The 17,774-nt window shown below is 35.8% G+C and overlaps 1 protein-coding gene across 15 annotated transcripts in view; it reads right to left on the reverse strand.

The window, feature by feature from the left end:
* Positions 1-17,774, reverse strand: part of CEP128 (centrosomal protein 128) — a 383,862-nt gene that overhangs the window by 354,783 nt on the left and 11,305 nt on the right. For 14 of the 15 annotated variants that reach the window (XR_006203977.1, XM_042943964.1, XM_042943961.1 and 11 more), the window contains exons 3-4: positions 12,961-13,121; positions 10,849-10,935 (exon numbers count right to left, since the gene is read on the reverse strand). Coding sequence is in view for 14 of the 15 variants with exons in the window: in XM_042943964.1 (XP_042799898.1) it covers positions 10,849-10,935; positions 12,961-13,107 (234 nt within the window). In the remaining variant the exon portion in view is untranslated. The remainder of the gene's footprint in view (positions 1-10,848; positions 10,936-12,960; positions 13,122-17,774) is intronic. The other variant, XM_042943963.1, reaches the window with a different exon arrangement.

Genomic DNA, 17,774 nt, shown 5'->3' on the forward strand with positions numbered 1-17,774 from the left:
ATGGATCAATTCCAGCCATTTTTTGGTAAAAAACAGCTATTTAACCTATACTTAACAGGATTGGTTTTTATTTATTTGGTATTTTAGTTATATTTTTCAGTTTCTGTAATTTTCATTTGGTTCTTTTTTTGGGGTTTCCAATTCTTTGTCAAAATCCTCAATCTTGTCTTTTAATTTCTTGAACAGGTTAATCAGATTTTTTTTTTAATATTAGCATGTATGTTTCTATTGTCTGTTTTTTCCCTTGATTTTCAGTCACCTCTTGTATTTTCTTATGCCTGATTATGTCATAGACATTGTATATGAAAAATTGTGGAGATTATTTGAAACTCTAGATGATGACATCTTCCTTCAGAAGAGATTTGGTTTTTCTTCTAGGACAAAGTCAGGCTAGAATCACCAGGAAACCGAAACCACCTTAATCTAGTTAGGAACCAAGATGACTGAAAACTGGGCTTCTGCTCCCACCAGGGCTGGTCTATTTTTCAGTTCATCTCTTCTCTCATTTTCACCTCATCATTTTTCCTACACTATCACTCTTTCGGGTCTCAAATGAAAGCTGGAAGATTCCTAAATTCTAGTTTTGGTCTCCCCGGCCTCTTCAGTCTATTGATAGCTTTCATCCTACCCTCTCTGCTTCTAAGCAATCTCTTTTGAAATCAGCTACTAACTTAAGAGAAGAGTCCCAGATGCAGGACTCCTTCTAGACTTCCATTTTTGCCAGAGCTTTACCAGACCTAGACTATAAAGTTCCCCACAGCCTTGGTTGTTCTCTGCTAGATTCACAGTCACAGTATTATTTTTTACTTCATTTTTGGTATTATAGAAGAGACAGAGCAAGCACATGAGCAAGGCAGATGGGCAGAGGGGGAGGGAGGGAGAGAAGGAGAGAATCTTAAGCAGACTCCATGCTCAGCGCAGAGCCTGACATGGGGCTCAATCCCATGACCCTGGAATCATGACCTGAGCCGAGATCAAGAGTCAGATGCTCAACTAACTGAGCCACCCAGGTGCCCGCCGCTTTTTTTTTTTTTTTTTTTGCTTTTCTAACTGTTCCAAATAGGAGAGTTGATCCCAAATAATCTTATCTACTGATGCCAGAAGGAGAACTTGCCAGCATCCTTTTTATGTGGGTTTATTTGCTAACAAATCCTAAGCAGTAACTAAAAGCTGATGAATAAAATGAATTTATACACACATTCACACACACACACACACTTCCTAGTAACAAAAACAAAACCCCACCATGGAACCATATGGAAAATAGTACAGAATAAGACAAATGATACATTACCCTAAAATCTAGAAGTAATAACAAATGTTGGAAATTTATAAAAGGTTAGACCAATTATTTGGCAACCTCATTTTAAAACTCTAAAAAGATATCATAAGCCACTGAACAGATAAACAGGCTGATATATAAAAAAACAAGAACTATAATGTAAATGGTAAAAGGTAAACATTTTTTAATTACTCCTACAAATATGGCAAAAACAGATCCTAAGATACAAAACTAAAAATGTAATAGAATTAAAATCTACATTTCAAGTAGGAGTAACACAAGAGATACTGCACAAAATCTAATCATGATGTATGAAGCCAATAACTCTTAAAACACAAAAACAAAGAGATAAAGAGATAATGATATTATGAAAGTTGTTCCATATTCTTTAGGATTTTAACCCTTAACTAGATGCAAAAAGCAGGCCCAACTTGAAATTAAATGAAAAAACAAAACAAAGCAACAAAAAACAAAACAAAACAAAAAACACTAAACAACAAAAAAAAAATACTAGTAAAACTCATTTAAGATTTACTATGATGGATGATGTCTTTTTGCTGAAACTAAGTAACGCTCCCCACAAGACTATGGTACAGACTCCAATGGTACAGGTTCTAAGAGTTTAGCATCACTATCTCTATACATACCAAGCGATGCCTCCATTTTCACCCAATTTCCCCTATCTGAAATACTTATAAGCCCCGCATCCCAGAACATGTTATGGCGCATTTTTTTCACCTCAACTTGACATAAATGTATTACTTACATTTTAAGTCTATTCGCTTATCTCCTTTCATTTGATGTTAGAATAAAATAATTGAAGCATTACTACTATGTACTGGGATAAATACAAATGAAACTTGGTCGCTGAAACTGAAGGGCAATTATAAGGTAGTTTATCCAAATTGTCAAGACATGCCTTCAAACTCAGAAGTCAAGAGATCTCCCTCTAGGAAATGATGAAATAATTTGAGCATCAATAGAAATATGAACTACAATGGATTCAAACACTTCAAATACTCATAAATATGTGAGTTGATAATCCTCAAAGAGAAAAAAAGTCCTTGGTCACTACTTTTGAGTAGGAAACCAACTCATTATTTTGCCAACTAGTAAATAAATGAAATTTTGTAAAACATAAGCTTTTAGATTACCATTAAAATAAAAATATCAAACTTTAAAATTCTCATAGAGCTCTGTAAGCTCTGTGAAGACTCTATTTGGAAAAACTCTAATCAGAGGGGCTCCTGGGTCGCTCACTCAGTTAAACGTCCAACTCTAGATTTCAGCTCAGATCATGATCTCACGGTTCCTGAGTTTGAGCCCCACATCGGGCTCCACGCTATCAATGAGGAGCCTGCTCAGGATTCTCTCTCTCCCCCTCTCTCTGTGCCTTTAAACTTTAAAAAGAAGAAGGAGGAGGAGGAGGAGGAGGAGGAGGAGGAGGAGGAGGAGGAGGAGAAGGAGAACTCTAATTAGAGACAAAAATAGAAGGCAAGTTTAATGAACTGGAAAAGAGTGTATAACTCAAAAGGACTAACTATATTGCAAACCAAGTCTATGAAAGGAGATCATCCAGGCAGCAATGGGTTCTCCAAATAAGAGGTGTGATTGGTTAAAAACAAAAACAAACAAACAAACAAACAAAAAACACGTGATTCAGAAAGTCCAGAGGGAAGCCTAGCAGTGATTTCCTCAGCTATGCTGCTTCTGCTCCTATCCATATATTTCACACCATATCAGATAATAACTCTCGCATACTTTCGTTAGAGGATACAATAAGACAATGTACGTAAAATAATTAGAATAATGCCTAGGAAGATTAGTTTGCTCAGTATAAGGTAGTGTTTGTTATGGCAGTTGTAGGCAATCGAGGGACCCTTGAGTAGCAGCAGCGTCAATATTCCCACTCTCAGTCATGTCTTTATAATTCCACATATAACTCCTCCATAATATGATTCAACTTTCACTCCCAGCATGATCACTTTCCATCTCATTGTTGCACTGTTAGCCAATCCCTTTATTATTTGTTGTTCTTGTAAAATGGCAAACTGGTTTATCATTAGAAGACAAGGAAGTAACACAACCGTGTGTTTTATTACCTACGACCAATCAGCAACAGACTTCAAAAGCAGTGATCTGCTATTTACATAGTAATATGTGAACTGAAGAACTAGAAGCAAAGTTTGAACTTTTCGCAGTTACTCACAGTTAATAAACTTTGTTAACTGAAATTCAAACTGTGCTGTTTAGGGACTGGTGTTATTTGAACAAACTGGGGTAATGGAACTCACGCACAGCCAAACCATGCAATCAGAACTGCCCGTATTTACTTTTCAGGATCCTCAAACAGCTGCTCCAGGCATCCAGTAGCGGTTTTAAAGCAGTATTCAGCAAAGAATATGTTAACTCTATCTACCGGGGACCAGCAACTCTGGTCTGCTTTTTTAGGTTAAAAATACTGACTTTCCAAAATTTGTAAGAGCAAATTTCTTGACCAGTCCCTAGGAAGGTAAAGTTTCCAAGCAATAGTAAACAGCTAGGAAACTAGGCATCAACTCCACCAACACTATCAGAAATACCTAAGAAATAAGCCATTCAATAAAATTAGGCTTCAATATGGGAAGATGAGATGTATCAACTTTTTCGGTAAATATATGGCGACAGTAACTGCTTCACTAATAGTGTATCTCACAAATTCACATTCTCTAAAAAACTAATTCTATCCTTGACTATGTTCACTGTGAGAGGGGGGAAAATAATCACACAAAAAATAGTCATTAGGAAATTCTTAAAAGATATTTACCATTATTCTAGAGACCATAATAGAAATACACAAGGGATAGTGATTATTCATACACAAATATACTAGCTATCAGTCATCAACTAATTACCTTCCACACAAATAAAAACACAACTGAAGGTGGAAAAAAAAAAGCCAGCAATAACCTTGGTAAAAGTTATAAACGCTGCACTTTAAAGTAGGCCTTGAATTCTGGAAACTATGTAAAGATTCCATTCAGTTTCTTCAGGTACTTTTTTTACTCTAAGTTGTCTCTTATTTTCATACTAAGAAAATATGTCCCCTAACATAACATAGATTATACAGAAATGCATGCAAATTTGGTCAGGTATGGATAACTGCATTGACTTAGCTACATAGTTCAGCAGAAACTAGAAATATCTAAATATTCTGCTTAATGACTTAGTTTTATTTTCACCTAACACTAAAGAGTCAGTATTCAGCAAACATTCACAACATATATAGCACTGGTGACCACAGAAACAGTGTTGTAAGTTCAGATATGTCTATAATAATGACATCAAAAAATTAAAGTATTTCTATTCACACATGTTAGAGGTCAGCTTGGCAAAAATGCAGGGTAAAAGTAGAGGCAGAAAAGATGTCGTTTTAAAACTTCTGTCCAGGATAATGATGTCATCCATGGGCACTTTAAGTGCTTTTATGCCTGGCTTTCCTTCACTGACTATTTTTCTACACAATGCCAAAGTTTACCTGACAAGAGACTACAAAATACATTGGTTGTAGAATTAATCGTATCAGCTCTATTTTGGTTCCTCACAGTCTATTTGTCTTCTACTATTAAAACAAGAAGGAAGAGGAGGAGGGGGAGGAGAAGAGTTTTAAAAAATTAAACAAGAGTGAAAATTTATGGTTTGCATATTTTTCCAGTCCCACCATCTGTTGCTCAAATGTATTTTTAAAATGGTTGCTGCTATCTTATTTTTTATTTACCAAAAGATCATTAGCTCCAGCTGCTTTGCCTAACCTCTCTCCATATGCTGATTTATGGAAATATAAGCCCATAATAGTATTCCTGAAATTGAAAAACTCCCTTTCAAAAATACATCATTTTTATTTATGTAACTATTTTATTTTTAAATGAAATCCCATATATTCAAAGCCCGTATACCACTACATTCTAATAATTTTGAAGGTATTCAAAAAATATTTGTATATAATATTTTGATGTTAATAAATGAGCACTCATGGAAGATGGAGTGTGCTCTTATTAGCATCTTAGTGTATTATGAGTGGACAGACATATTCATGAACACAAGATAGACAAAAACTAATCTTACGTACGTTGTCTAATTTAGCATATACTTTGAAGTCAAAATAATCAGACATACATATCCCTGTGAATGTCGCAACACATTATGTTGTTTATACACAAATGAAACTGAGTCTGGGCCCAATGAATTCAAAGAAAGGAAAATACTGAGTGCCTAGAATGTACCACGTACTACATTAAGAACACAGCAAACAAGGAGCGCCTGGGTGGCTCAGTCAGTTAAGCATCTGACTTCAGCTCAGGTCATGATCTCACAGCTCGTGAGTTACAGCCCCACATTGGGCTCTATGCTGACAGCTCAGAGCCTGGAACCTGCTTCAGAGTCTGTGTCTTCCTTGCTCTCTGCCCCTCCCTGACTTGCACGCGCACACACTCGCTCTCTCTCTCAAAAATAAACATTAAAAAAAATTTTTAAAAAAAGAACACAGCAAATGCTTCAAGGTAGGGATTATCAGATGAATTGAAGAAACAACAGAAACATGAATGTTTAGCAAGTTTCTAAACAGTGTGACTGTGTGACCACTTCAATAAATGTTAGTTATAATGAGGGATATATAACTATGTTCATTTTTCAGATGATGAAACTCAAGTTTAGAAAAGTTTAATAACTTGTCCAAAGTCAATGAAATGGTTTCTAGTGGAAAAATCAGGATTAAATTTCAAGTCTGACTCCAGAGTCTACATTTCTCCATTACCCTCAAAGCAAAATTCTGTAAAAATTATTCTCCTGTCCAGCAGTTTCATGAAGGACTTAGTAATATAATTTTAAATATACTCCAAGAACCTAATTCTTAAGATCCAAAATATATTTATAAAAAAGTCATAACAGAATTTGTTTGATTATAATTTCTTACCCATAGACTCTTACTACTTAACTTTAACGTTATTAAAAGACTGAACAAGTCTCACCTTCAGGACAATTACGAAAACTCAGCCAGAAAAAAAGGGCAGATACCATTAGCTTTGGGATATTACAAGTGGTTTGTGCCTGGCCCTCAACCATTACCATTATCATTCTGGGATGTCACTAAGTATATTGAGAAGTGAAACCCACTGAATAGAACAAAAAAACCTCCACTTTTTATTTAACATTCAAATTTCCAAAGTCCATATGCCAGATGGTAGTATCCTATTACTCTCAAAAGGAAATTTTAATCAGAGTACTTAATTAGAAGAGAAATTACATATGAATGCAAGTCTCCTAAGTTCTAATTTCATATTACTATATCTTCACCAATCTGATATTATGATATTTTCAACAATCTTTACTTTTTTTTTTTTTTTTAATTTTTTTTTTTAACGTTTATTTATTTTTGAGACAGAGAGAAACAGAGCATGAACGGGGGAGGGTCAGAGAGAGAGGGAGACACAGAATCCGAAACAGGCTCCAGGCTCTGAGCAGTCAGCACAGAGCCCGATGCGGGGCTCGAACTCACGGAGCGCGAGATCGTGACCTGAGCCGAAGTCGGACGCTTAACCGACTGAGCCACCCAGGTGCCCCAACAATCTTTACTTTAAAATATGAACTTAAAAAGTCTGCTGATTTGAATCAAGACAATTGTATTTTTCTTTTATAACCAATATTAACTACTGGAGTCTCAGCTACAGTCCAAATTTCCACTGCAAAAGGTATTAACTTTTTATGTTGAATATTCTTTCTTGAGGGCATTCCATTTTTACAGTATTAACACAAAAACAGACCCCATTCTCTCATGAATAGGAATGCACAGTTTTAGAAATATTTTAAATACTAAGCTTATCAATTGCACTATTTAATACGGGAGTATAATATATTCCAAATCTTCACAGTAAGCTTTCAAATAAAACCTTCCCCACAGGTCCCCTTTTGCCCAAATGTTCCCAGACCTCCCAAGAAATTTACAGCATGAGAAATAATGCAAATTGACACTTCGTAAAGTCAAGAAGTTCATTGGGCCCAAAGACCCTGAGACATACTATCAACTAAATACGGCTCATTTGGAATGGCTGCAAAAAAGGCTAGTTAAAAAAAAAAAAAAAAAAAAAAAAAAAAAAAAAAAAAAAATCAGTGGTTGTTATTTAGGAGGAAGGGAAAAATTGATGCTGATGTAGGCAAGTTGCAGAACCCACATATTGCCTAAGTGGCAGCTAGACCTGCCAACTCTGACAATCTGTCAATGCCGATTCTAGCTCAGTGCCAGATTTCTTCCCAATTCTATTTCTCTATTTGTCTCACCTAACTCTCATTCTGGACATTGTATCAGCTGTAACATTAATGACTTGTGTGACAGTGGGTTTCTGCTGTTCAGTCAGTTAAAATAATTTCTAAAATGTAGTTTAGCAACATAAAGTATTTAGCCCTTCAAACTTTGAATCCAAAATCCCAATCTTCAGAAATACGAACTCCAGCATCACAAAAATGTGAGCAACCATGACTCAGTGAGGTAAATGAATCCTGATGCTGAGCTTTGGGATAACAGCCTATCCATGGGTCTGTTGCTAACTAGCTGTGAGACCATGGGCAAGTTAGCCAGCATTCTGTGCCCCAGTGTTTTTATCTTGCAAATGAGGATAATCAAAGTACATACCTAACGGAATTATTGAGAGAACTAAATGAGTTAATATACAAAAAGTGTCTGGGATATACTAAGCATATGGAGAAATTCCCAAAGAGACCAAGAAAAGGAAGGTGCTGCTTCTCTAGAAGGTCCTACAGACCCATCGCTGATGCTTTAACACTGCTCAACTCCTCATAGAGAGACCTTCACATTTAAGGAGCAAAAAATAAAATACAGGATTGGAGGTTATAAAGATTCAAGGGAAAAAAGTGAAATGATGTATATATTTCAAGTAAACGTCATCAAAAAAGTGACCGGACTCTTGATCTTAGGCTTTACAAACCAGCAGGAGTAATTCTCACAGTTCTCTTGTTGGGGAAGATCATCTCAGGAGGGAAACGCTACATCAAATGTTTAGATTTCCTCTCAACTTCTGTAAATTATGTTCACAAAGTTAAAACCCAATAAAACAAATATTAAATACGCATAGATATACACAAACACATGACTTATCCATTTCATAAGGTGGAGCAACAGAATCATTTATAAAATCTAAGTTAATAAAAATTCTTGTCTTCCCTATAGCAAGCAAATTGGTCTCACTTTACAGAAAGTCTCTCGTATTTCAAAAAAGAAATGTTAATTTCAACAAGGCAATGTATATTTAGCATAGAGAAATTTTTAACAGTTAAATAGTGGATTAACTAAAAAAAAAAAAAAAAGTTTAAAAAAAGGGGGGTGGCGCCAGGGTGGCTCAGTTGGTTAAGCTCCAACTCTCGATTTCAGCTCAGGTTATGATCTGAGATCAAGCCCTACAGGGGTCTCTGAGCTGAGAACAGAGCCTCCTTGAGATTCTTTGTTTCCCTTTCCCTCTGCCCCTCCCTCACTCACATGTGTTCCCTCTCCCTCTTGCTCTCGAAAGAAAGAAAGAAAGAAAGAAAGAAAGAAAGAAAGAAAGAAAGAAAGAAAGAGAAAGAAAGAAAACAGTAGGTTTTACAGCAAGAAGACTTGTAGGAGTTGCAGCATAGCCTCCAAAAGAAAAAAAAAATTACTCTCCAGGGTCCCTCCCTAAACAAAACACACATTGATTTACAATTGTACTACTAGGCATTTATCCAAAGGATACAGAAGTGCTGTTTCAAAGGGGTGCATACACCCCAATGTTTATAGCAGCACTATCAACAATAGCCAAAGTATGGAAAGAGCCCAAATGTCCATCAACAGATGAATGGATAAAGAAGACATGGTGTGTATATATGTATACACACAATGGAATATTACTTGGTGATCAAAAAGAATGAAATCTTGCCATTTGCAACAACATGGATGGAGCTAGAGGGTATTATACTAAGTGAAATTAGTCAGAGAAAGACAAATATCATATGACTTCACTCATATGTGGAATTTAAGATACAAAACAGATGAACATAAGGGAAGGGAAGCAAAGATAAAATAAAAACAGGGATGGGGACAAACCATAAGATAGTCTTAAGTACAGAAAACAAACAGGGTTGCTGGAGGGGTTGTGGGTGGGGGAATGGGCTAACTGGGCAAAGGGCTTTAAGGAGGACACTTGTTGGGATAGGGACTGGGTATTATACGTAGGTGACAAATCACTGGAGTTACTCCTGAAATCATCATTGCACTGTATGTTAACTAACTTGGATGTAAATTAAAAAATAAATTAGAACTAAAGGGATCTTAATCAAAAACAAAAAGACAAAACAAAACAAAACAAAAACCCACCTCACTTTTAAGGTATGATCTATTCCATACCAGTAAATAAAACGATTTAATGCTAAGAAAGCAATTTTCATTGAGGAGCCCATCAGAATCACTTGTCATGGGAAATACTCTTTCCAAATTATACATATTCCCACAGATTATGGCAGATATTGCCCCAGGTAACTTACAGGTGGCAGGGTAAAAATCATCGCTCTCATGAGTAAGTATTAATAGAAGGCAATGAATGACAGACTCCTCTGTATGTTGCAGGGAAAAAACACTGAGAGCCAACTGTTTTAACAGACCAAGAATTTGGGGGAACTAAGGAAGAGAATGTAGACTGGACTAAGGAATGGCCTAAAGCAAAATCAAAGACTCTTGCTCTCCAGTGTCTTAATTTTTATGAGTAGCTTTGCATTCTATGTACTTAATAACTCAGATGGAAATGGAATACTTGTTGAGTTTATTTACCTCCTGTGTATAAAACCACACCCCCAAAGTTCAGCATCATTCAGCTCTAGGCCTCCTACAGAGGCTTAATGCCATAGAGTACATTTTGTGTTTTAAATGTTTATCTATACAGAAGTTTATCTAACACATAATTTCATTTCTCAATTCCTCAATTCAAAGGGAATTTGCTACCATAATTATGCATCTAACATTCAACATGACAAAGTAGGTTTGTTCCTGCTACTACTTAATGTTAAGTTTTCACTAATAAACTAAAAAGCAAAGAATTAACTCCTATTATTAATAAGGTAGTTATGTGTATACATGCATAGAACATGCTTGGAAGGATATACAAGGAACTGTCAGATCGTTACCTCTTTGGAGTAGAACTGAGAGGAGCTAAGAGATAGTTTTATAATTTATTTAAACAATGAGCATGTATTACTTTAAAAGAAACCCTCCATAAAATTCTTAACTCCCATGAGGAGTATCCCCAGCCCAAATTTAGTGAGTCTCAATTTAATTAACATCCTGAATACTTCCTCCTTTGACTTAAAACTTTCAAATTCAATAGACTAATCTATATAAGCTGGTTGGCAATCCATCTGACAAGCTAACCTACTACAAAATAGTAAAGCAGTCTAAAAGCTAAAGGTTCACAGTGGTTCTCTCCTTTATCTCAGATCCCTACTTCTCAACAACTGCATTTCCAAAAAGGTGGGTAAGAAAAAACACAAACATATGTAAACATTCTCACATGTTCTATAGCACCCGCCTGTCCATTACTATATTCCCGATACTGTCCAAGCATCTGGTCTACTTGTCGCAGGTTCCGACTGGTGTCCTTAAAAAAGAAAATGGATTTTAATAATTGTTGCAAACAATGCTTTTCTCAATCTTAGTAGTATGTCAAACAACTAAGTCAACCATTTGTGAAAGGTACAATTATATCATACCTAAGTTGGATATTAATATACAGTACTTCTTAAATATCAGATAAATCATATAAAAACGAATGAGAGAGAAACTCAAATTCATCCACAATTTACTTGTGTGAAATCTGAAGTACATAATTTAAATCCTTATCCAATGTTCCACAATAAGTCAGGAACAAACCCTAATTTGAAAAGACTCCTCATTATTAATTTGTGCACCTCAACTAATTCACACCTCCTTCATAGAAAAGGAATCCTGAGAGAACAAACCTTTTAGATTGTGTATAAGAAAAGCAAATCATTAGGAACGATGTTATTTTAATTATTACTTCACTGTGGAACTTGATTAGAAGAAAAAGTATCCTTTAACCTTTAGCTATAAACAACAAATTTAGTTCTAATCTCAGAAAAAATGGTTTCCACCCAAATGTGCTAGGTGTTACCTCAGAGATTAATGGAGGCATTTCTTTCAAAAAAAGATACACTTACTAATGTGTCTCCTCATTGGTTGGAAAGTACAAGGATTTATTTGTACTCCAAAAATCCAATGTTATGCTAGTTTATGTAAGTTTAAAAAGAGCCTTATGAGTTTTAAATCAAATTATGGCCCCTCCACCAGAAATTAGCCTCTTCTCATTAAGAATACTAACCCAGGGGTGCCTGGGTGGCTTAGTCAATTAAGTGTCCAACTTCAGCTCAGGTCATGATCTTGCAGTTCACAAGTTTGAGCCCCGCATCGGGCTCTGGGCTGACAGCTCAGAGCCTGGAGCCTGCTTTGGATTCTGTGTCTCCCTCTCTCTCTCTCTGCCCCTCCCCTGCTCATGTTCTGTTTCTCTTTGTCTCAAAAATAAACGTTAAAAAAAAATTTTTTTTTTTAAAGAATACTAACCCAAAGCAATTAAAAACCAAAATCCATGCTTATCCAGGCAAAGCAAAAATAAGAGATTAAGGGGCTGGGGAAAAAAAAAAAAAAAAACTCTATTTCTGAGTTTTCTTCCCCCACCCCCCCTCACCCTCGGTATGGCTGTGTTGTTACCCTTCACCCACCTCTTTTCCCAAGCCCTTTCTACATAAAGGATATATACTGCCTCCACTCAAACTTCTAAAAGGTTGCCTTTCAAACTGCCAAAAGTTAGCCCCTAAATAAAAATGGCATCTCAATATTGTTCATCCATGAATAATCTGCCTAGTCAAAATATGAGCAATTACTCTCAAAGGCACATGACCACAAGAAGCTAAACTGTGGTACTTCCTACTCGTTTCACTCCCACACATTTTATTTGGGCATACTGCCTCATCCCAAAATGCTTCCACAACCTATCACATATTTCAAATATCTTTACTGACTGTGTTAGGCACAATAAGACATTCAAGTCCTAATCCTTGTGACTTGTGTATTTGTAACCTCCCATGGCAACAGAGATTTTGTAGATATGATATACAGCTCAAGTGAAGGACCTAGAGATGGGAATATTATCCTGGATTATTGGGCGAACCCAATGTAATCACAAGCATCCTTAGAAGTAGAAGAGGGAAGCAGAATAGTCAGAGTGATGTGAAGTACGGACTCAGCCCACCCTTGCTGGCTTCGAAGATGAAGGAAGAGGATCCCAAAAAAACGTAGGCAGCCCCTGAAAGCTGGAAGAGGCAAAGGAACAGAGTCCCATGGGCTTCCAGGAAGGAATGCAGCCCTACCGAACCCTGATTTGGGTCCAATGAGACCAGTGTTGTATTTTGATGTGCAGAACTATAAGAAAATAACTTTGGTATTTTAATTATTAATTACAAACAATTATAAATTATATATCATTATTTAATTATATAATTAGTTTGTGGTAATTTGCTATGGCAGCAAAAAACTAATACACTGACCAAAACTATTTCTCAGTTTAAACTACTGAAAATCTATTAAATGCAACCACTGTTAAACTAACCTGTAAAGTACTCGTTATAGTGTTGACCTTCTCGGTGACGCCTACTGTAGGACGACTTAGACTTTCCCTGTGTGTTGACCTGGCAGTCCATCGACTCAATCGGTCACGAGAGCGAAAGTGTTCTGAATCGCTGGAGGATTCTGCCATTGATGTACACAATCCTGAAAACAAACCCAGGTCAAGGTCAATCAAATAGTAAAGAGCATGGACATATGAGATTAAATTAACTACCTGCATTGCTATCTTAAGTATTTATTACATTAGTCCTTTGGCATATCACAATTTCTAAACACATAGCCTGAAAATACAGGTCACTTCCCACGTAATTCTCTCTCATTTTTTCCACCTCACGTGAACAATTCCTCAGATACGATTTTAGTCATGTTTACAACTGCAAATAATAATATTCTCTTAGTTTTGTGCAATGTTTCTAAATTTTAAAAGCACTCTCACATACAGTATCTCACGTAATCTTACAACATTGCAAGGTAGAAGGTGCTCGTAGATTGGCATCTCTACAATTGAAAAAACAAAAAGTTACTCTCTCAGCTAAGACTTAATAGGTCTTAATAGGCCTCAATATTAGTCTGACGTCCGTTCTACAAAGTTGTAACAACATGTGTTATCTTTAAACAAAAATACAACAGTCACAAAATGACCTAAAATAAGGAAACCCCATTCAGTGTACAGTGAACACTCTCATGCACCTTCTTTTGTTACGATTTTATTTTTAAGAGATTTTATTATCTCTAAGAGATTTTAGAGATTTAAGAGATTTTATTATCTCTACACCCAGTGTTGGGCTCACACTCACAACCGTGAAATCAGGAGTCGCATGCCCTACTGACTGAGCCAGCCAGGCACCCCTCATGAACCTTAATTTAAAATACAGAATTAAATGCTATTAACAGAGGTAAAAATTCCATAATAACAAGTATGTGAGAAGAAGGCATCCCCAACATCTCCACCAAAAGAGAAAGCCAAACATCCTGAGTATAGTTTCATCAGCAGAAAATTCCCTAAATATGCTTTCTTCCCATCCTTACCCCAATTTTTGATTTAATGCAAAATAAAATCATTTCATGCATGACAATCTCTAAAGTTTCAGAAAATCTTTTATGGAATTTAAAGAAAAAAAATATTGGGATAGAGAAGAATGAGAGAAAACTCACTGATCAAAAGTGGAAGTTTGTTGAATATCCCAATAATTTCATTTTTCGCTTAATGGAGGGTTAACAATCTTCAACATTGTTATAATCTTCCTAAAATCTATATGGCCATTTTTTATGGTTTATTAAATGCAGTGTAATGAAACCTTTTGTTAATGATCTAGAATATTCTAGACTTTCTGGATCTTTATTCTGAATGCACCTGGAAAGTATGTGTATAACAAGTGAAAACACTGGGGTATCCGAATTTAAAATAAAACATGAACTAAATTAAGTGTAGCTGTCACTTAATACAAAAGAAAAAGAAAGACCTCTCACTTACCCCTACTAGGGATTACATATTTTTTAATAAGAGAAAATCACACTTTCCAGCATGAATTTCACTGGTAAACACACACACACACAGTCTTCAGCTATTAATTTCAATTACTTTGAGCAATAAAAGATGTTCAAACTCCTGCATCTGATGGAACTCCTATAGAGATATCAAGATGTAAGATGAGATTGATCTGAGAATTCCGCGGGACTTTTGTTTATATGAAATATGAAACATTCAGCAACTAAGCACGTTAATTATACATAAGTGTCATAAATGTTGAAGAAGCATTAAAAAATCCGTAATAAAAACAGAAATCAGACTACTTTCATTGTTGATAAAAACTGAGCACTCTCTTTAACTACTGACAACTCACAAGGTCAAAAATGACCCTCAAAAGTAACTGAGTGAGCCACTACCCTAAGTGTCACAACACAAAAGGCAGCCGTGGTGGCAGAGATTCAACCTTATCAAAAGATGCCCATGTCTCATCAGCCAACACCATGACTCCCCAGACACAGAGTTGACGGAGGGAGGGAGAAACAAAAGAGAAAGGAGTGGCCACTAGTTTGGCAAGAGGGTCATGCCAGCCACATAATCAGAACCTACAGGGAATATATGGAGAGCCATTAAAATAATTCCCAAGATCCCTTAATATAGCTGACTAAAGAAGAAAAAAACCACAAAGCAGTGTCAATTACACACTTTATTCACCATTGAGACTGTATTATTTTATAATTAAAAACTTAATTTTTAAAAAAATATTGTATATCCTATTATCGTTAGTGTTAATGAAAATTGACCAGGCCTCTGAAAATCTTCCCCCCAAACTGTACCCAGAGCATTAGATTTATTCCACACTGATAAAAACATATTGAGAATGGTCACATAACTAAAGTGTATGCATGGCCATTAATTTAAAAACACACACACACACACACACACACACACACACACACACACACACACACACACAAAACTGTTCTACCTAATCTAAAATGTAAATTAAACAATGAGATGATTTGCTAGCCCATTAAAATTTTTTTCTGTTAAATAATAATATCTATGGTTAGCCAGGTTGGTAGGGAAAAGAGCAGTCCTCTACTGTCCTAAGGGGGATGTGTAAATTGACATAACTTGTCTGAAAATAACCAAGCAGTATGTATCAATAGCAGTTTGTACCTATAACCCACTAACTACATTTCCAAAAATTTCCCTTAACAAAATCATCTGGAATACGTACAGAATTTATATATGTGGATATTTACTGGGAAGTTATAATAGAGGGAAAATAAAAACTTAAATTTCAAACTATAAAACAATGATTAAAACACAGTACCTTTCATGCAATGAAACAGTATACAGATTCTAAAAAGTCTGTTTCTGGAGACATTTAATAGCAATGCAAGGATAAAAGCATGAGTCCCCATTTTGTAATATACATTATATGTTGTCTGTGTGTGAATATAAACTGCGAGTAAACAAATTTAAAGGAGCGGGAAAAGACAACTTTAAAAGGGGAAGAAAATATACCAAAAGTATATTTATTATCCAGCAGTTAGTCATTTTCTATTTTTTTAAACATTCCTATCTTCCCTGAATTTTCCACAATAACTGTGGAAAGAAAAATATAATGTATACTTAAAACAAAGATAAATACAACAGATTAGTAACAAGTGGACAACCTGGAAAAGGTGTTTAAATAAAAGCTGTATTCAGAACTCCCTTGTTCTTGGTGGTTGTTTCCTTCTCCCAGGCAACTTACTTGACCATCTGCCTACGTAGGGTCATGTCACTAGTCTTCACCAATGAAGGAGTTCAAGAGATGGGATCACAATGCCAGTCTCTACTGTTTCACACTGTACAATACTGGCTGACCAAAGATACCATTTATCATGAGTTTAGGAGCTAAAAGAATAATTTTTTTTCAATTATATGATTCCACCTTTGCAATCTTGCGGACAGTCATTAGACTCAAAAACGGACTCTCATAAAGAAACATACTAAATACTAGAATAAACTTAAAAGTTGAAGGACTACATGAAGGCATACTAATATGCACTGATAGCTTATGCTATCAAATTTTGCTTTGGGAACAAATTAAAACTGGTTCACGAATGATTTTTTCATCGCAGTTACAATTTGTAGCCCAAAGAAAAATTATTAAGACTAGTAGAAAAACATAAATGTATGCTCAAGAAAAATCTTTATCATTATGGTTAATGATTTAAAAGAAGAAAATTCAATTGGGTTAGAACTCCATTCCCATCATCATAAGAAATTTGAGCATAACATCTGTTGACAAAAAAAAGAGTGGCTAAAATTGAAGAATGACTGAAGAGCTCTTTCAAGAACCAGTTATTTATTTACTTAATTATTTTTAAAGAACAATTTAAAGAAGCTGAATCACCTAAATCCCGGTTAAAGGTGAGAAAGGCATTTCTTTCAACTGAAGAAAAAGCAGTAAATGTTCTCTGCAGCTTACTACCACCTACTGGTACAACAAAATTTCTCATTGATGAGAAAGTGATAATATGCACGCTGTCTGCTTTTTAGATGGTGAGCTTTTTCCAAGACTCTAGAAAGGACTAAGAGGGGTGACCTTGGGTGAAAGTCTCCAGAGTCTTAGAGAACACTCTCAGTCTGAAACCAGATGGTACAATTCTTAGAATAGTTTATTTAGCTGTTCCCAACACATCAGTATTTAAAGGCATAAATATTGTTGCTTCTGTCTTAATGAACCTTATAAAGAAGACATACAGCCACCAGAGCAAGTAATGAACTCTCATCAATTCACTCCCACTAAGGATCTATCAAAAACAAATGTCCATATACAGACCTGAACACCAACCAGAAAGAGTAAAACTACATTCAACACTATAAGAGGACTTGTGGTGAATCTTTACAAGCTCACGTCCACCTCTTTTGTTATTTGACCTAAAGAGCCATCAGACTGTCTTCATTATAATGATGCACATTTGTATGTAGGAGAGTTATAATTTATTGGTCCTCAAGTCTCTTTTCCTCAGAGCCAGTTTAAAACAATTAGGATTTGCAAGCTGTTCCATAAAAGATAAGCACCCAGCCTCAGGGGGTGATATTTCACACAGGCTGACTAGTGCATGTTAAGTAGGTGATGGCTCCTCAGCTGGCCCTGTCCAAGGCAAGTGTCCTCAATGTTCAAGGTAACGATGTGTTGGAGGGAGTATTGGGGGAGGTGGGAAGTGTCTTTTAAGCTTAATCACTAAGTTCAAATTTTAGAAAGCATTTCTCACTGTTTCAATAGCTATAGGACTTGAGAGCTTTATTTTCTCCCTCAAGAGAAAAAG

Source organism: Panthera leo, chromosome B3 (genome assembly GCF_018350215.1).
Source record: "Panthera leo isolate Ple1 chromosome B3, P.leo_Ple1_pat1.1, whole genome shotgun sequence".
NCBI classification, from domain to species: domain Eukaryota; kingdom Metazoa; phylum Chordata; class Mammalia; order Carnivora; family Felidae; genus Panthera; species Panthera leo.